We start from the raw sequence: 21,078 nt of genomic DNA on the forward strand, positions 1-21,078 counted from the left end.
CGCCCACATGTTGCGCGGACTGTTAGAGACTTCTGTTCAGCACAACGCATGCAACTTCTTCCTTGGCCTGCTTATTCGCCGGATATGTCGCCTATTGAGCACGTGTGGGATATGGTTGGTCGGCGTCTCACTCGTGATCCGCGTCCTGCAGTTTCCAAAGACGAACTTTGGTTGCGCATACAAGCGATATGGAATTCTCTTCCTCAAGCAGATATTCAACATCTGTTTGACTCCATGCCACGTCGTATAGCAGCACTTATTGCAGCGCGTGGTGGCTGCACCAAATACTGATTTCGGACGCTTAATTTGTTTCTTTTGTTTTGAAAATTTCATCATTTATTTGTATCAGTACAAGTCGTTTCTGCATTAAATTTCATTTGATTCTGATGATTCTTTCATGGTGTTGCATTTTCTACAAACAGCAGTTTAAAGCTAAAAAGATATTTTTTTATAAAAAAACATACTTTCAAAAAATTTAATTACAGTTTTTTTTAAAAAAACTGTCTCAATATTAACTCGTGCTTTATTTACTAGGAAGTTAAACTTCAATGATGCTCAATTTAGCCATTTGAAGAATTAATGTGTTATTTCTAAGAAAATTTTCATATTCTGTTTGCAGCTTTATGCTTCGATAAAATACATAGCTTACAAACCCAAATAATAAATACATATTATTATATACTGAAAGCAAATTTAGTATGAGAGTAAATACATATTCATCGCATATTTCTACACCAATCTTTGAATTTTATTCATTATAATTTTACTAACGACATATCAATATAATTACTTATTTCTAACTTTTTTAATCTACTATCATATTAATTTAGTTAAAATAGTTTTCATCCGAATTTTCATGCCCTTCTCCTAATTGGATACTTCCATTTTAACATATTCATCTGTTTAAAAGGTCAGAGCCTGGCTAAGGCGGGGGCATACGGGGCAGTTACCCCGGGCTCTCACGTCAGGGGGGGGGAGGCAAATCGAATAGAAAGTTCATTTTACGTTTCCTTCTTTAATGAACTTTTTTAAAACTAAACATCAGTACAGTGCAAAATCCGTCAGTTTTACGTGAGTTTCTCTTAATTCTCATTTTTTATTTTTCTGTGAATTTTATTTTTCAAGAAAAGTTGGGCAATTTATAACATTAAGAAATGATTAAGTTATTGATATTAAATCAGAATTTATTGCGATCAGTAAAAGTCAAAACTTTTTTTTGCACTCTACGGCTATCGACCAAAAAAGTTTGCTCACCTGTAATCAGTGGGGTGCTGGGAGGGGGGGGGAGAAAGGGAGCTATAGTCCCAGGCGTCTAGTCAAAGGGAGCATGCAATCGACTGCTAGGGAAGCTAACATTTGAAATTTTTTTTGTAAAATTAGATTTTTGAGCAGTTGAAGAAAAGAAGCACAAGAAAAAATGTTTCACAAAGAAAAAAATTCTGTAGTTTTATTTATAATCAATTTAGTAATGTAGTTTTAGATCATAACAACTTAAATATTCTTTTCATTTATAAAAAAATTAAAATTGCATTTGATTGTTTTTCGAACAAAATAACTTTTTCACTTTTGAATAATTTTTAGTTACATAAATAAGTTAACATAAATAAATATAAGTAATTTTCAAAATTGCGAAAAAATATTTTTTTTTAATTTTAAAATCTTTAGAATAGTTTTTTTAATTATTTATTTAGCAACCCTAATTAAAACCTTACAGAAAGCAGTGTAGTTTATAACATTATTATTTTAAAATTTTCCAGACACTTTATTATTTTATAGCTTTTTTATTTCTATGTTCATCTTCTTTTAGGTCTAGCACTTTTAATTTGCGTTATTAACAAGAACGCTATTTAAAGAGTATTGACTGGCCAATATAGTTTGGATAATTAATGATGTTTGGATAGTTAATGATGACGCAAGAAGACAGGAAAATGACAGCATAAAATTCTACTTGCTCTTTATAAAATATCGTTAAATGAATTTTTCTAGGAAACTTTCAGCTCATTTCCTACTGAAAGATATATTTTAAAGAAATGGTTTACTAATCATACATTTAAACAAAAATAGTTAGTGCTAGGGTCATTTATGTTGCTCATAAAAAAAATTCAAATAAATAGTTGGGAGAATGACATGTTTTCGTGTGACATGTAAATTTTTGACTGAGAAACTTATTTTTTCAAAACACTTCAGAGAGTCGTGGTGGCTCAGGGAATAGAGCATTCTCCTTCCAATGAGGTGAACCAGGTTCGAGTCCCTGCGATGGCGGGTTGATACGAAATCCGAACCCGGCTCGCACAGACAACAGTGCAGACGTAAAATATCCTCAATGGAAGACTGATCATGGGTTAGAGTCCCCTTGCCGTCAGACTAACCGCAGGAGGTTTTTGTGGTTTTCCTCTCCATGCTACGCATATTCGGGTTAGCTCCATCAAAACGCTCTCCATGAAGGCAAAATTTCCCCCAATTCTTAGTGCAGGATTCCCTTGTCTTCTGAGTCGAGTTCGAATTACAAGGCTTCGGAGTTGAACAATAGCTGTCGTAAAACCAAAATTGGGCCGGCTGTTTCAAAGACGGTTATTGAGAAAACAAGACAAAAGAAAACACTTTGGAAATCATTCCTTTTGTACATGCAAAATTCATCTGTCAAGGGTATTTCATNTTTTAAAGCTTTTTTAAAAAGTATAGTCGCCCAGGTGAAAGGGTCACTTAAGTCCATAATGGCGTTTTAGTTGACATCACACTGGCGAAAGAATCAAATTTGCATTGTCTATTAAAATTTCATGACAAGGTAGATTTTAGCTGAGCATAGAAGACTTTGCGAAAAGAAACCTTATAATTACCTAGATTTAAAATTATTTTCATCTTGAGACTAGCTTTATCAAAGGAATTTTTCAATCTTGAAAATCCAAAGTCAAACTCGATTTAAGGTTTTTATATAGAAGGTTACAAGGTTTTGGATTAGGGTAATGTGCGTAGAAAAGAGCAGATTGTCACAGATCTTGTTTTTAGGTTAGAAGGTTTACACGTAAACTGCGTACCTTTTCAGGTTTACATTAAAAGGTTTTTGCTGAACGAAAATAAGCCTTATTTTGTTATCTGGGAATACTACCATAAATTTTAACAAAGAAAAAATGTAGAAAAATATCTGTTTCTCTTTTCATCATTGTATATTTAAAAAATAATAATAATAATAGTCTATCACTTACCTTTATTCGTTTCAACGAAATACCTCATGAGTGTTACGACGAACTTTAACGAACGAAATGAAATTTTAATGATTAATTTTGTATAATATAATGTAATGAGGGAAATAGCATTGAGAATGCCACATTTTGCCGATAACAGGTGTTGGAAATTCATTTGTCCTGTGTTTTAGTCTGATATATGTCACGGAAATATGATCGCAATGAATAACTTTCAGTTTATAAAAGTAAAAAAAGTTATAAAGACAAAAAAATGAGATAAGATATTTTCATGATGTAGAGCGTGAAAAAAAAAACTTACAATTTTGATCTAATAATCAGCTTTTCAGGTATAAGGACATGATTTTAATGGTCCGATGCTTATTAATTTGAGCTAACGTTATTTTAAGTTATGAAGTCTGACCCTAAAATTTACTTTCTCTGAATAAACACACCATTTTTTGATATATTTAGATTCCCTTAAATTCAAAGGAGAGGTAAGAGATAGCCGTAATTCCAAAAATAAAAATTGACCCCCCCCCCCCTAGTTTAGGAGACATTCATGTCAAAAATCATGAACTTTTTGCTTATTTTGTCATCTGAGAGTCATATTTTTAGATCTGTATTTATAAAGAATTAGTTGACAGATTATATTAAAATTTTTCATTTAAAATTACGTAGATTAAAATGGTTTAAAAATTTGCATACACTGTACGATTTGAATTTTTTTTCAACAATTATTAAAGTAAAGAATAATAAATAATCAAAAAAAATTTTTCACATGGAATTATTTCACATAAGCGAGTGATACGATTGTACGTAAAAAAGTTTTCCAACTTTACTTTATTTATTTAGCAATATTTTTTAATATATCAATTGCTCTAAAAAACATTTAATTTGTAAAAAAACGGATCAAAAGTTTAGCATTCCTAGTAATCAATTTTTTTTTCTTATAACATTTATTATATCGCTTGCTAATTTGCTAATTTTTTGTAAGAAATAATTGCTTAAACATGATCAAATGATCCTAAACATTAATTTTCTTAAAAAATCGTTTGGAATTAAAAAAATTAATTTATTAAATGGATGAAACTAAAAAGAAGTTATAACGATAAGTTTCCAATTTCTTCTATGCATGTAAAACAAATCTGTATAAAGAATAATAACAAGAACTGAAAAAAAAGTTTTTTTTTTTTCTAACTTACTGATGAGGTGGAACGTTTCTTAAAAAGTCAAAAGACTTTTCCTTTCTTTGCATGGGGAGAGGGGGGATAAGTGTTTAAAAATACCCTTCTAACAAAAAACGACTGAGAAAAGTTTTGAATCGCTTGTGATCGTTTTCTCTTTGACCATCTGCTTTTACAACAACGCCCTATTTACCATGCCTTCCTTTCTGACCCCATTTTATGTAGAGTTTCGATATTCCCTTCCCTTCCCCTCATCAAAAAAGGGGGCTTTCCCACGGTGCTGCTACCTTCAAAGAAGCAGCCCAAGGACATATGGAGGCATATGGTCTTCTCAGGTGTATAAAGTATTGAAATTAAATAAGCAACATCCTGTTTACACTTTTCAAGAGACTGCTCCCAAAGCACTCTATGAGGGATGCTGTTTGTGAAATCATGAGCTAAGTCGATAGTCGATATTTTTGAAAAAAATTATGTTTAGCAATTAGCATTTAAATTCCTTGAAATCAAACATCTTATATAAATTTTAAATTACAAATAACTTGTCTACGATTAATAATATGACATATTCACACTATGTTGTAGAAATAGACTAGTAATTTTGAACCCAATCCAAAAGACCAGGGAACTTCTGGATCATGTATTGAGAGACATTTGCCTTCGTGGGGGACTTTTTCATGGAACTAACCAGCATGTGTGCTACATCAAGAGGAAAATCACAAAAACCTCTCACGTTTAGCCAGATGGCAAGGATATTTCATTCATTATGAAAAAAAAATTTACATTACCCCAAAATTGTATGTTTATAATTTTGTACATTTTATGAGTACTCAACCTGCGGTCAAGGAACTTGATGTGGCCCTCACCTTTAGTTTCAATAAAGATTAAAAAATCACAGAAATTATAGCATTCAAGTGTTTAAGTAGTACTGATTCAAGTTATAAAAAAATTTAAATTTTTCAGCGTTTTTTTTTCTTTTTTTTTTCTTTCTCTTTTTTGAAATTGTGTTTTTTCTTTAAAGCTTATCGAACGAGAACATGTTTGAAATAAAGGTATACCGGGTCCGAGTACCCGGTAAAAATAGAATTCCGCTGATTTCAGATACCCGGCAAATATTTTATTTGTTACCCGATCAGTACGCAATAAAATTTGATTTTATTACCCGACCGATTAAGGGTACTCGGCCGAATATCATAACATTTATGCCTAAAAGTCGTTCCCAGAGTGATTGAAAATTAAAATTGAGCTATAACAAGCACGACTTTCAGTCTGTTACCGATGATCATTTTATTTATACATGCTTTTTTTGAATATCAAAAATAAATCAATAATTTATACTGAAAATGTAATAAAATGTTCTTAAGTGAGTTTTTTGTTGAGTTATGTAAAACTAAAAATATATTTTTTATGAAAAAACATACTTTTAAAAAAATTAATTACAATTTTTTTTAAAAAACATTTGTCTCAATATTAACTCGTGCTTTATTTACTAGGAAGTTAAACTTCAATAATGCTCAATTTAGCCATTTGAAGAATTATGCGTTATTTGTAAGAAAATGTTCATATTCTGTTTGTAATTTTATGCTTCGATAAAATACATAGCTTACAAACCCAAATAATAAATACATATTATTTCATTTATTCATTTGCTGAAAGCAAATTTAGTATAAGAGTAAATGCATATATATCGCACATTTCTACACCTATCTTTGAATTTTTCTCATTATGATTTTATTAACGACATATCAATACAAAAACTTTTTTAATCTACTATCATATTAATTTAGTTAAAATAGTTTTCATCTGAATTTTCATGTCATGAATTGGATACTTCCATTTTAACATATTCATCTGTTTAAAAGGTCAGAGCCTGACTAAGGCAGGGGCATACGGGGCAGTTGCCCCGGGCTCTCGCATCAGAGAGGGGCCCCAAATCGAATAGAAAGTTCATTTTACGTTTCCTTCTTTAATGAACTTTTTTTAAAACAAAACATCAGTACAGTGCAAAATCCGTCAGTTTTACGTAAGTTTCTCCTAATTCTCATTGTTTATTTTTCTGTGAATTTTAATTTTCAAGAAAAGTTGGGCAATTTATAACATTAAGAAATTATTAAATTATTGATATTAAATCAGAATTTATTGCGATCAGTAAAAGTCAAAACTTTTTCTGCACTCTACGGCTATCGACCAAAAAAGTTTGTTCACTTGTAATCAGTGGGGTGCTGGGAGGGGGAAGGGAGCTATGGTCCCTGACATCTAGCCAAAGGGAATATGCAATCGACTGCTAAGGAAGCTAAAATTTTGAATTTTTTCAAGTTTTTTTGTAAAATTAGATTTTTGAGCAGTTGAATATTTGGCACAAGAAGAAAGTTTCTCGAAGAATAAAATTCCGTAGTTTTATTTATAATAAATTTAGTAATGTAGCTTTAGATCTTAACAACTTAAATATTCTTTTCATTTATAAAAATTTAAAATTGCATTTAATTGCTTTTCGAAAAAAACTTTTTTTTTTTTGCTTTTGAATAATTTTTAGTTACATAAATTAGTTAACACAGATAAATATGAGTAATTTTCAAAAATTACGAAAAACTTTCAAAAAATTTTATTTTTTATTTTAAAATCCTTAGAATAGTTTTTTTTTAATTATTTATTTAGAAACCCTAATTAAAACCTTACAGAAAGCAGTGTAGTTTGTAACATTATTATTTTAAAATTTTACAGACATTTTATTATTTTATAGCTTTTAACTTCTATGTTCATCTTCTCTTAGGCCTAACACTTTTACTTAACAATAACACTATTTATTATAACTTTGACTGGCCAATATAGTTTGGATAATAATGATGTTTGGATAGTTAATGATGATGTAAGAAGGCAGGAAAATGACAGCATAAAATTCTACTTGTTCTTTATAAAATATAGTTAAATGGATTTTTCTCTGAAATTTTCATCTTATTTCCTACTGGATATATTTTAACGAAATGGTTTACCAATCATACATTTAAACAAAAATAATTAGTGCTAGGGTCATTTATGTAGCTCATAAAAAAAATTCAAATAAATGGTTGGGAGAATGACATGTTTTCGTGTGACATGTAAACTTTTGACTGAAAAACTTATTTTTTCGTTCGCCTTTCAACTAGGTGAACCAGGCTTGAAATCCAGCGATGACTGGTCGATACGAAATCTGCATCCGGCTCGCACGGACAGCAGTGCTGACGTAAAATATCCTCGGTGGCAGGGTATCCTCATGAGTTAGTGATAGGCATCCTCATTGGTTAGATTCCCCTTGCTGTCGGTCTAACCATAGGAGGTTTCGTGGTTTTCCTCCCCATGCAAAGAAAATAAGGGTTAGTTCCATCTTAAAGCTTCTCACGAAGGGCTCATCAATTCTTAATCCAGGAGTTCCCTTGTCTTCTGGATCGGTTTCAAAATTACAAGGCTACAGAGCTGAACAATAGCTGTCGTAAACCCAAAATTGGGCCGGCTGTTCATAGACGGTTATTAAAAAAAAAGACAAAAGAAAACACTTAGGAAACCACACCCAATAAAAATATGTCTTAAAAATGTTATGTGGCGATTTTAAGTGTATCTCTCAGTGAAAATGCTAAAAAATGTTTTGTACAGAATGTTTATTTAGCAATGAAGCTTAGTTGGAAATGATTTTTTAGAGATCATAAATTGAAGAACACATTGTCATCCTTGTTTATAAACAACTGTTAATCTTTATGATACTCTTAACAAAAAATAATGACGTAGATTTTCTTATCTGGCTCTTTTTTTTAATCTTTTTTATCAGTTTACTGTTGAGAGGTTTTTATTGATTCACAGTGTTTTCACTGAGATATTTTAGTATTTCGTTCATAAACCAGTTCTGTAGCGTTATACTGTGCAGCAATTTTTTGTCAAATCTTTCCCACACAATTGTGCGACATAACCATATGAATCAGTACCGTCTTTGCGCATGGATCAGTGCCCGGGGGTCCCAAGCACTCAGGGGGCCCTTTGGAATTTGACTTCTTATAAATTGTATTAAAAAAACTACTAATAAACAGCATTGCATTATATATTTTTTTTAAATGAATATATTCTCGTTTCCCTACAAATAGTGATTGATTATCATGCAGACACCAATAATTTGAATAGTTCATCACCAGGAAAACTTAAAAAGTCAACCGAAATCTATTCTATGTTGAAGTTCTTAGGTACTGAACTGTCTAAGTTATAATATCTCTAAATATGCATAACCACCACCCACTCTGTTTAGTATTTATAATTAGTTGAATAAAGTAATAATTGAAAGAGTTAAGAATTACGCAGCCTTATGGGACAGCAACTTTTAAGCTGGTTATGTCTGATATGCATTGAAAGATGTTTTAATAACTTTAATAGTTTGATGAAGTAATTCATACCTCTTGAATTTTTTTTTGTTATACTCTTATGTTTTTTATAAATTTAATTCTTTTAATTAGTTTTTTGGTTTTGAAAATTATTTTATTATTTGAGGACTGCAACTCGTTATCACCTCAATTTTTTGTAAAAATATGCATAGTTTAGAAATGCTTTATTTTATGTGCATTGAGTTTCTTAGGTAATAAAAATGTGTTTAAGTTTGTTAAAATTGTCGTATATCTTAAAAATGTTTTATTTTATGTAAGTAAAGTTTTTCAGTTCGATTTTAAACAGTATGGAATGTTATAGGGGCCCAAAACATTTCTGTGCGTGGGAGCCCTGCTTGCTATGAGTTTGCTACGCTCTTGATATGAATGACTAGATCTGAAACGAAATCTTCTATTAAAAAAATCTTTTTCGGGCAAAATATCACTGAAATGAAATATTACGGTAGGGAGAATGAATATCTTCCCCTTTGAAACACGTTTTAAGTAGTCAATCAAAATAAAAATAATTAATTGTATTCAATCTCACTTGGAATGATGCTATAGCTTGTGACCAACTCATGATGATGAAAATTACTTTTATCAAGTAATTTCCTTCGATACTTATCCCTTTTCAAGAGCAGTAAGATACCTATTTCCGCAATAAATATATCATAACTGCTAAGAAATGGTGCAGTTTTAATAATTACCAAATATTAAGTCTTTGTTTGGTACCTATTACATCTTCTTCAACATTTGAGTTTTGTGCGTTGACATTTATCATAAAAACAAGCAAAATCTGAAATTTAAAAACAAATAGAATTCTCATAAGATCTTGATAAGGATTTTCGAGCATTACCATTTCTCTATTTGTCCTTCAATATACTGTTTACATTTGTTATAAGCAGTGGTGGAGAAAAGTTCTTTTGATTAGACTTCGTAAATACATTATCTTTGCTACCATTTGAAAAAATATTTTCTGAACCTTCCGAAAATCCGAATAGCAGTTGTCCAATTACCAAAATTGAGTCTGAGTCAATTTTCCACAGTTCCCCAAAACGAATATTTTCTTTATTAACTGTGCTGGTTAGTATATAGCTAATTTCTTACTTTAATCTATACATATTTACCAACCTTAATTAAGAATCATTGTCGTTTATCATAGGTTGGCGAATTTTTACGTTTCTCCGAAACGAATTTGGAAACGTAGTCCAGACATGTTAGCACGTTAACCTTGTCATTGAATTTATTTGACATAGCGAATATCTATCAAAAATCTATAGTAAAGTGCAGTAGTATTTTAAACAATGACTAACGCTTAACCACTGAGAAAATTCCATTTTTCAAATGATTCTCCCTAACGATTTAATTGAAAATTTCGAACGTACTTTAGAATCGAGGACTAAAATTGTCCACTATCTCTTTCACCCACTGTCTTAATTTCAGGATATAACAAACAGTTCTGAAGTTTTAGGAGAGAGATATACAGAGATAGACAAATTTTACAATTTATCATTATAGATATTCGTGTATTGATTTACGTAATCTAACTGTGACGCTCTATTCTATATTTCTCCTATCTCTATAGAAATGTGTACAAGTGCGACTACGACGATAAAAAAAAAAATTATCTAACAATGTCTGTCCTAAATATAAGGCTATACAATTCAAAGATTATCTACAGGAAGATTTTCCAAACAAAAATAATTTAATCTGCGTTGAATCAATTAAAATAAAAAAATTAGATTATTGGAAGTTTCTCTCTGTATTTTAAAATTCGTAAACGTCGATGCCATTGCGGTTTCAGGAATTCAACTTTACATTACGTTACATTTTGTTTTCGTTGCTCAAAAACTATTAAATTTAGAAACTTTAAATTACAAATGTGTGGAAAAATATACAATATGTATGACGAAATAAAAAAAAGCTAATATTTTATAATCAGTTTGAGAATTATTAACTGCTGACTTGTTAGTAAAAAATACCACTTGACTGGTCATTTTGATTTGTTATCCTAACGAGATTTTGTTTCGAAGTTACAGTTAAGTGCTTTTTTTGTGAATTTTTCCTCTGTGTTTTTGCTTTAAATATTGACTATCTATCCACTGTTGTAGAAAAATTTATTTTTCTCACTCGAGATCTTTATTTTATAAGCTCGATTATGATTTGATTTCAAAAATAACATAAAAGGAGAAAGAAAGAAAGATTAGATGTAGCCAGATCTTAAAACGTATATTTACAGTTTTAAAAGCAAAAACAATGAAAGAGCGTTCCCTGTTTAAAAATTTTTTACGAGTAAAATTACTTTTTTATTTAAAATTATTTATTTATTTTATTGAATCACACTATTTCTTTTCCTTATGTTAATTTTTTTTCAAGTGAAAATAACTATTTTCTAAATAGTGATTACTGTTCATTTTGTTACAATTAACAAATTGGAATGTTCTCGTGTAAAAATTAAATTGTATGTTTTGTTCACAAAATTTTATTTGTTCTTTGATGTTGGAAAATCTTGACTTTTAAGGTTTAAAAAAAAACAATGAAGAATGAGAAACAGTTACAGGGGTTTGTGAGCGGAGCCTACTGGTATCTTACTATATATAAAAATCTAATGATGGTGTCGCAGTTTTCCATTTCTGTCCGTGCATTTTCATTGGCCGGAAAATCACGTGTTAGGATCCAGTTTTTCCTCATTCATTTCCATATTGTTTTGGTCGTCATCAGCATAAAATTAATAAAAATCATATAGGTATTCGCGATCGCAACGCTCGAGTATGCCGTCTAGCGGGAGCCTGTAAATATCAGACATTAATTTATCACGTTATCATTTAGTTCCATCGAAATCATTGACAGAATCAGACGCCATTTTTTAGCAGCAAATAAGAAACAAAATTTCCCTAAGAAAAAGGCCGAGGAACTTGAAAAAATCTCCAGAATATCTTCAGGAACAGAACACGCCAAACATTTGAAGAAAAATTCCTCAATAATTTTTAATTTCTATTATCAACCCTTTAATAACTGATGACTTCCGATTTCGGATACTGTTACAGATGTGTGTATTAAGGTAAAATGCATTTCTTCTGTCTTCAATTCATTACGAATTAAAGTGAAGTCAACATTGCTTTCGTCATTCCAGTGAATAAATATGAATTCAGAACATACAGAATTGTAATAGTTATAGCATATTCTTCTTCGTTATAGAATAGTATATATTTCTGTATCCATATAATTCGGAAAACAACAATAAAAAATTATCCAAGTTACTTGAAATAGTGCCATTTGTGCTGATTCTTAATTAATTTAAATCGTTTTCTTGGTAAGTTTTTTTTAATTTTGAAAGAATAAGTTCAACTAGAATTCAGCTATTCTGTTTTTAGCTACATATTCAAATTCATATCAATTATAAAATTTTGCTGTGTAGTATGTTATCTAAAAGTAATGAAGGTATAAACTATGTATCTATTATTTGAGAATAAAGTTTTCAAACAAGGAACTTATCATTTTGGAATTCTCCGGGAATCATAAATCAGGTAAGTGCAATGATTTTTACAATAAAAAATTTGCTTGTAAATATTTTTTTTTCATTTGATGATGGTTCTCTACAGAATGGTTTTTTACGTCTGATTAAGAACTATAAGAATAATAAAAAAAGAAACAATATGAAAGTTTTTATTTCAATGTTAAGAATTCTTAAAATCGTTTTTTTTATCCTAAGAATTCTTTATTTTCCGTTTTTTAGTTTATAATTTTTTGATAAAAATTGTTCTCAAAATACTTTTTTTGAAAAATTAAATGGTATAACATTATGTGTTTATGTATACTTCTTGTATATTCCAATGTTTGAAGTAATATGATTCAGAAAAGTATGGAATAAAAATTCGGTACTTACGTATTAACGCCACCGCCGCTACAGATTTGGCGGTTTTTAAGTGCCGCCAATCTACACTTAAAATTTTTGCGACAATTCATAAAATAAAACACTTTATTTAAAATCAAAATAGTCAATCGGATTTCGGTGGAAAATGAGCCGATATAGAGTTTAGCATAGATTCAAAACAATCATATCGCCATATGAACTCTGATAAATAAGATTCCAAATGAAATAACATTTCCAAAACGTACGTTTACCAAGATAAAGTTTTATGTTGTGGGAATTGGTACATTTTCGTTTTTTCGGTAAAATATTTCCCTCCTGAAAAAATAAAATTGCATCTTGTTTTGTTTTTGGCAAATCCCAAAGACGAATTTTCGTAGCACTAAAAATGGCGACAAAAAAGAATTGTTTTTTTTTTTTTTTTTGTTTCGTCAGCATTCTTTATTTTACGTTTCTTAGTTTCTAAATAATGATTTTTATTGAAACTTGAAATTTTTTGATAAAAATTGTTGTCAAAAAACTTTGTTTACAAAATTAAATTTCATAAAATTATGAGGCTTATGTATACTTTTTGTTCATTTTAATTTTTGAAGTAATATGATTCTTAAAACTATAGAATGTAAAGTTTAAATGGGCCTTTCATGTTATATCATTAAATTTAGTAATACTATTTCTCGGGCATTAGGTTTTAACTCTTATAAGAATATACATATTTTTTTCTGTTAATGTACAAATATTTTTCCGATGTGTTTTGGATATTCCTTCTCTAATAAAAAGAGATACCATTTTGTTTTCGTTTGCATAAGAAAGAATATCAAGCATTTTTCTTTTTTAAATTTAATTAGCCACAATAAAGAAGGAACGTTGCAATGCTACGTGCTACATTAACGACGTCTCTAGAGTAACTGAATGACTGTTCATATAGAAATCGCAGGTATTAGTCTCATACAACAACGCCCCCTATAGTTCGTTGCGATCGCGAATTATTTTTCTATAAATATTTTTGTACCTCTAATTTAAAGTTATTTTTTTGTACTCCTATTATTACTATTTCAATTCAAGAGTTTAAAACTAAGAGAATTGTTTTTTTTTTATCATTATTATTATGTAATTCTGCGTTACATTTTAAGATAAAGTTATTTAGAAATGTGGTCTAATCTTTTTAACCGTTTTACAATTATTATTTTTGTGCAAATAACTTTAATATACTGTTATAAATTACAGTTAAAGAGATGTGTTAATTGATTTAGAACTTAACGATCAGCTTCATGCTCTATGAAATGCAAGCAAAAATAGCATTTAATATATCCGCCCGTTTGATAAGCGAAAATATTAAATTACGGTTGCAAACGCATCAAATTTGTTTGAACAATATGATGTTATAACAATATAAATGTTATTTTAAAGAATTATTATTTAGAAAAATTACTTCTGCTCACCAGTAGATCTAAATATCTATAATACTAATAGTTAATTATATTTGGGCGTGAGAAGTGGAGGCACAAGCGTAAAAAAACAATTTTTGCGAAGCAATGGATTGGTGAGTGACAGTGAACAGGGGGCTTAGCCACCTAGTAGAAAATAAAATAAAAACTTTAATAAACTTACCACAATTGAAGTCTTTTTCAAAACTAGATTAAAAAATAAAAAGGTCCGTTTCGTAAGCTCCTAACAACCAAAAAAATAGTTGATGACTTGGATATTTTTTAATGATTATTCAGGATCATTAATTATATCTCGTAATAAGTTAATAACAGCAACGTGTACAATACGATCTTTTTCAATCTTTAAGTATTTAAAAAAAAGGAAATATTATTTTAAATTTCTCAATTTAATAGCTTTACCTTTACCTTGCATGAGCTTGTTATTATTATCTTACTTTTTTGAATGAATTATCCAATCAACTTGTTTTCGTTGAGTAGTCTTCTGCTACTTATTTTTAAATCCATATTGTCCGTATAATAATTTTATTACAACTCAAAAGTTCAAGCAAATAGTGTTTCTCGCGATTTTTTTGCTTTTTTATTAGAAGGATAGGCATTTGGTTAAAAACAGAAAAGCACTTCGGATCAACTTTGTAGATATTTAATTAATTTATAAGTTTTTCTGGGATTGCTCTATGTTTCTTATTAATCATGATTTTTAAGAATGACTGAAATAATTCATATTAGCTTTTTTTAATCAAATATATAATAAAATATTTGCAAAAAAGCAATAAAATATGGGGTGAGGAAACTTTCACTTTAATTTGTATACTAGAATTTTTTATTTTATTTTATTAGAAGTAAATTAATTTGAATTAGCCCTGTCCGCAGACGCTCCCCACCCTCCGAAAATTGCTTTGCAATCTTTTATGGTTTGCTTTCTAAATAATGTTCGCTTCCCTCGCTACTAAGTTCAATTAATTTGAAACTCATTCTAGAGTAAAATCCTAAGAATTTAAACCAGTTATTAAATTCTTTAACATGAATACCTTTTTTTTAAAAAAAAACATTCCAGCCTATAATAAGTTATTGAAAAATAAAAAAAATTGAAATAAATGATATAGCAGATGGAAAACTTTCAGAAAGAAGACGATAATTCTGCTTTTAAGAAACGCATTCATTTTCACATTCCAAAAATTTGTCGTTATTTACTTATTTTTATTTTTTTTTTAAGTTGCCGATTCAATTATGAAAGTAACATTTTATGGTCCATGACTATTTCTGTTCCGTTGCCATTTCAAAACCCTACCGATTCCGTCCTGTTACTAATTTGTTTCGTCGATTTTGATACAGACATTCTATCCTATTTTATAGACGTTCGATCTTAATTACAATGCTTATGTTTCAATGGCTATATAAATATAATTTTTTCTAATTATTTTTTATTAGCCGCCTTTGGCGACCAGGTCAAATCAGCTTTCGAAATTGTCTTGTACAATATATAAACTTTAATGGAACATGCTGAATGCACAGCAAAACTGTTTTCTTTAAATTTTCACATTTAATTATAAAAATAACTTTAAAGGTATTATTTTTTATGTACAATCATGTTATTCTGTCAGTAAATTTAAACTTTTATTTTGAAATTATTTTTAAACAATCCCATAAAATATCTTGTTAAAATGTCATTGACACGATAAAAACAATTCATTTAAAGCAACAAATGACCTGCGACTCAGCTGACTTGAAAGATAATGGGTATTAAATATCATCTTCATTAATTCATAATTTATTCACAATAAAAACGTAATTGTATATTTCTAAAGCGCTATTTTTAACAACAGCGTTAATTAAATACTTTGTTACTTCCTGGCCGATGTTGTATTGTAGTTCTTAAGTGCAAGGTAGGCGTTGTCTTAAAGTTGAAATTCTGAGAAATTTCTTGATACTTCAATATTAATGTCTTTGGAGAAAGTGATAATCCATTTTAAGATTTGTTATTTTATTACCTTCTGAATAAAGAGCATCGTAAAATAAAACTACATTTCATAGTTCGAATGCTTTCTTTTAAGAATAGAAATTCGCTATCACTCACACCAAAGAATTTTCAGATTAAATTGCTAATGATTCACGTGCGCCAAATACAGATTTTGCGAAAGGTGTTTTTTTTCTTGCATTACCTAAGTTAAAAAATACGTGAAATTTTGTAGGTGTTTTATTGAATCATTATTATTTTTTCAAGACAGAATTTTTATATTACTGTTAATGCGATTTTTTTTTTCTTATCAAAATACTCCAAAACTTTCAAAATTAACAATAAAATCTTGTTTTATATTTGGTAATTGTGATAAAATTTCGTATTTTTATCATGATAACTTCGAGAATTTAATAAAAACCATTTATTCTGTTAAATTTTCTTTTCTGTTCTGTATTCTTTGCGAAATATGTTTTAATAAGAACTATGATTTTGAAAACCAGAATTTCCGTTACCATTTGAAGAGAAGTATCGCCAAATGAATAGTTTAAATACCATATATTTTGATTTTTTTTTCCAGAAATGTCAATACCGTAAATTTTCTCCGTGTGTTATTTATATTCCTATTCTTAAGATCACAACTAACAATTAAATATCTCTAACGGAAAGGAAATATATCTCTTACATCAAAGAAATGAAGCACCCTCGCATTTTTTTTCTTAAATCTCAATGTTAAACAATTACTTTAACAATCAATAAAAAAAAATTATAAAATTGTGCTAATTGCATTATTGGGAGTCATGATGGCTCAGGGATAGAGCGTTCGCCTTCCAATGAGGTGAACCGGGTTCGAATCCAATTGATGGCTGGTCGATACGAATTCCGCATACACCGACCAGAGTGTTGACGTAAGATATCCTCAGTGGTAGACGAATCATGGATTAGAGTCCCCTTGCCGTCAGGCTAACCGTGGCAGGTTTTCGTGGTTTTCCTCTCCTTGCAAAGCAAATGCCAGTTAGTTCCATCAAAAAGTCCTCCATGAAAGCAAATTTCTCCCGATACTTGATCCAGGAGTTACCTTGTCTTCTGGATGGGGTTCAAAATTACAAAGGCTGCTGAGTTAAAAATTAGTAGTCATAAACCCAAAAAATAGGGTTGATTGTTCTACAACGATTATAAAAATAAAATTGTATTTTTGGAAGCGTGGTGGCTCAGTAGATAGAACGTTCCTTTTCCAATGTGGTCCCCCTGCTTTGAATCCTAGCGGTGGCTAGTTAGTACGAATTCTGCTCCCGATTCGCACTATCCACAGTGTGAACGTTAAATATCCCCATTGGAAGACAGACGGATCATGTGTTAGAATCCTCTCGCCAACCGGCTGATCGTGGGAGGTTTACGTGATTTTCTTCCTTATGTAACGCAAATGTTAGTTAGTTCTTCAAAATAAAATCTTATTTAGAGTAATTAGAAATGTAAGAGAAAAACTATTTTTGATTATTCAAATAGAAAAAAGGAATGTTTCTCATAATTTTTCTATTTTTTCTTTTTATTATTTTTTAAGTTGGTTGATTGTGCAATAATAAAGATAAGAGTGTATTAAGAAAGAAAATATAATGTGGGGAAAATGTTGTTTACATGGAATGCTGTTTTTCATGGAATTATCATTCCAATGAAGCATGACACTTGAAATCGATATATTTAGCTATCATCAGCTCCTTAACTGTGCATGTGAAAGAAATTTTCTAGTTCTTTAATAAAGTACTTTTATTCAAAATAATTACAAAACAAATGAAAGACAATGCAGCTATTTACAATAAAATGATGTTAAAAAAATGTATAATGTGATAATAACGTGATTTTCCTAAATATTATCAACATTTATCTCGAAAATAAGATAATATATCTAGCAGAGGATGAGAAAAGCTAACTTCATTAATATATTTTCCTTTAAGCAGTAAAACAAACTCCTTAAATTTTATTCCAGTCAAATAAATTACATAAGAATATTTACTGCTAAAAATATAATGATTATTCACTTACTCTTTATAAAAAAAATGAAAACAAGCCATATAAATAGGAATAATTTGTGAAATGATCTTTTTTCTTTATTTTTAAAAAGTGTTTTCATTTGTATGAAAATAGCGTAAACATATAATCTTATACAAGTCACCCACTGAAACCAATTTATTTAAAAATGCAGGGTGTTTTGTAATATCCACCTCGAATATATATTTTCAGAATCTTTCTCAAAAATAAACTAATAAAAGTTCACACGCGCTGAGTCACAAATTAATATTTATCCCAACATCTTCCTCACATCAATTTAACCTCGCATCTCTTTTCTTTTTTTTTTTTAAATACCTTTGGCAGTCAAGCAGGATTGAATGTATTCAATATCGGCTTCCTTGTTGATAATTTGTTGGATTTTGATAAGGTTTTTTCTCTTCTAAATATGATTTGGGATTCATGTTGGTTTCAAATAAATTTTTTTATAATTTTATTTTGAATTTAGATTCTAAAAACAGATACAAAGGGTGGTGTTCACTGATCACCTATTTTTAATAAATTTTTGAATTGATTGTTAATTAAATTTCAAAAATTTATCATAACTTGTTTTAAAGTTGATACGTATAAAGAGTTATATGAAATTTTTGATGTGTCCCTAATATTTGGTTAAAAAAATATTCTGCGTTGAAAATATTCTGCGTGAAAATCTTTACTAAATTCACTTTTAAAATTGGCAGTTTTATAAATTGGCAGTGTTATTAAACTAATGAAATTTGAGGAGTTTATTCACGTTTCATAGTTCGCAAATTAAAAATTATAACCAACCATCAGTTCAACTTGTTGACCTGATGCTGTTAAAAGTTTCCTAAAATCGAAAAATAGTGATTGTTTTAGGTCTTAAAACGAATTTCAAGTTTTAAAAAGGTGTTTTGGTCTTGAAATTAGTTAAGACTTGCATATAGATAATCACATTGTACTCCTATAATCGCACGAGTTTTGTATTTCAAAAATTATATGAACTCACAAATACATGTTAGTATAGTTATAAGACATGATAACGAAATATTTTTTTCTGATTTTGACTTGCGAAGAATAAAGTAAAAGCTATAAAACTTAATTGTTTTTCGAAGTGAAATTAACATTTTGAAAAACGGAGGAATACGCATGCTTCTTTGCAAAAATCGCGATCAAACGATAAAAATAATAATGTAAATTTTTCTGTTATCCAAAAAGTTTCCAATTGACCAAATATATTTAAATATGTGCATTTTAAAATAACTAAATTTTCCACGATGTCAAAAGAAAAAAAAACTGAAAGCTTAGTTTATTTTTTTTAAATACCCACAAAGTTTTAATTCGTTTTCTTTTTAAAGTATAAACATCAAAGGAAATGCTATGCTCATACGAAATACTGGAAATACATGCTAACTTCTGTATTAACAGAAGTATTTTCTGAAAAGAAAGAGCATTCAAGTAAAATAATTGTGAATATGCTACCGTGAAGGACCGAAATCAAGAGAATGTCGACTTTCACCGGTGAATGGCAACAATCACATACTCGCTTTGGTGAATGTTTGGAATATTTGTTACTTACGATTTAATATTAATTTATTCGTTGATATTACTATATTTATTCGAAATTTTCATACCTGCTGAAAATAGATAAGGAGAAACATCAGTGTTCGGAGTACCGGTTAAATGACCCCCGGGCAGTGACACTTGACCTCAAAAAACATTGATGTAGGGCACACCGGGCAAATGTATACCGGTCAGTGGCACTGAATCTCAAAAAACATTGATGTATGGCATACAGGAAAAATATATACCTCTCAGTGGCACTTAACTATACCTAATATATATTTCGGAATATGTGATTTTCAGCATTCTCCAGTGGAAGTCAACAGCCACCAATTTCGATCATTCACAGTAACAAATACACGAAACGGTAAAGCATTTTGGCGAAAAATGTTATTCTCAAATTTCCTTTTAACACAAAATATCATGATTTAAAACGTCGATTTGAAACACGTGACTATTTCAATGAACTATAAAAAAATTGGCACAACTTTAACAAATATGAACCGAATAGCTGAATAATAAAAATCCTGGTCCAATTTAAAAACAAAGCTGAGCAGATCTAGGCATAATCTTGCTCTTACAACACAGTAGATATCTGCTCTTGGTTCACGGGTCGATATCATCAAGCAGTTCTACTCTCCCTATATCTCTGTAAAGTATATTTTTCAGGAATATTTTCCTCAAGTTCTTTCTCCACCGGGAGCACCGGGTTCTAAAATGAATACAGTTTGCCACAATTGTTGAATATTAATGTCCGTCCCTCTAATGGCGTCCTCATACGCAGGTGGAGGTCCAAGATCAGCAATGTACTGAAATGACAATTTTAGTAAACTTATGAAAAAATATTTATAGTCAGAATTTAAAAACATTGTTTTACTTTAAGAGTGCAGCAATAAAAGAATAAATAGACAATAGACAATCAATTGGGTAAAATAGTTTTAACCCAGATCGGAGACTGATGTCGATTTTCTATATATNTGCCTAAGTAGTCTCCTCAGAGAAATAATGTAGATACTATTTTCATACATGCAGTAGTAAAAAAGTAATTAAAAAAAACGTCTCATTATACACTTGCACAAGATAATAACTTAAAACATAGCTAGATTAGAACTAGATTAAACCATATTTACTAATCAACTACTATTACAATAGCAGATCAATATTTTTTTGCTACTTTTAAAAATATCATGAATAACATAAAAAGGAAATTAAAGAGATAAATTTTGAAAGTTCAAGGTTAATAAATTCATTTTGATTTTGAGAACTAAGAATAGTATACTGTTAAGTAAATATTTGATTAAAATAAACAATTGATCAAGATTCAAAATGAAGGTTAATTATATAAAATATTTTAAAAAAATGATTAAGTGATAAAGATGAAAATATTTAAAGATAAAAAAGATTAGGCACTTTAAAGATTTTTTAATATCTGATTTGGAGATCATGAAAAAAAAAATTAATGAACATTTCAATATGCGTTT

The 21,078-nt window shown here is 29.4% G+C and overlaps 1 protein-coding gene across 2 annotated transcripts in view; it reads right to left on the reverse strand.

Annotated features, from left to right (window-relative positions):
• Window positions 1-17,761: 17,761 nt before the first annotated feature.
• Window positions 17,762-21,078, reverse strand: part of LOC110283246 (uncharacterized) — a 33,778-nt gene continuing 30,461 nt past the window's right edge. For both annotated transcript variants that reach the window (XM_043049296.2, XM_043049295.2), the window contains exon 6: window positions 17,762-20,406. In XM_043049296.2, the coding sequence (XP_042905230.1) occupies window positions 20,278-20,406 (129 nt within the window). In that variant the 3' untranslated portion in view covers window positions 17,762-20,277. The remainder of the gene's footprint in view (window positions 20,407-21,078) is intronic.

Source organism: Parasteatoda tepidariorum, chromosome 3, assembly GCF_043381705.1.
Source record: "Parasteatoda tepidariorum isolate YZ-2023 chromosome 3, CAS_Ptep_4.0, whole genome shotgun sequence".
Lineage (NCBI taxonomy): Eukaryota > Metazoa > Arthropoda > Arachnida > Araneae > Theridiidae > Parasteatoda > Parasteatoda tepidariorum.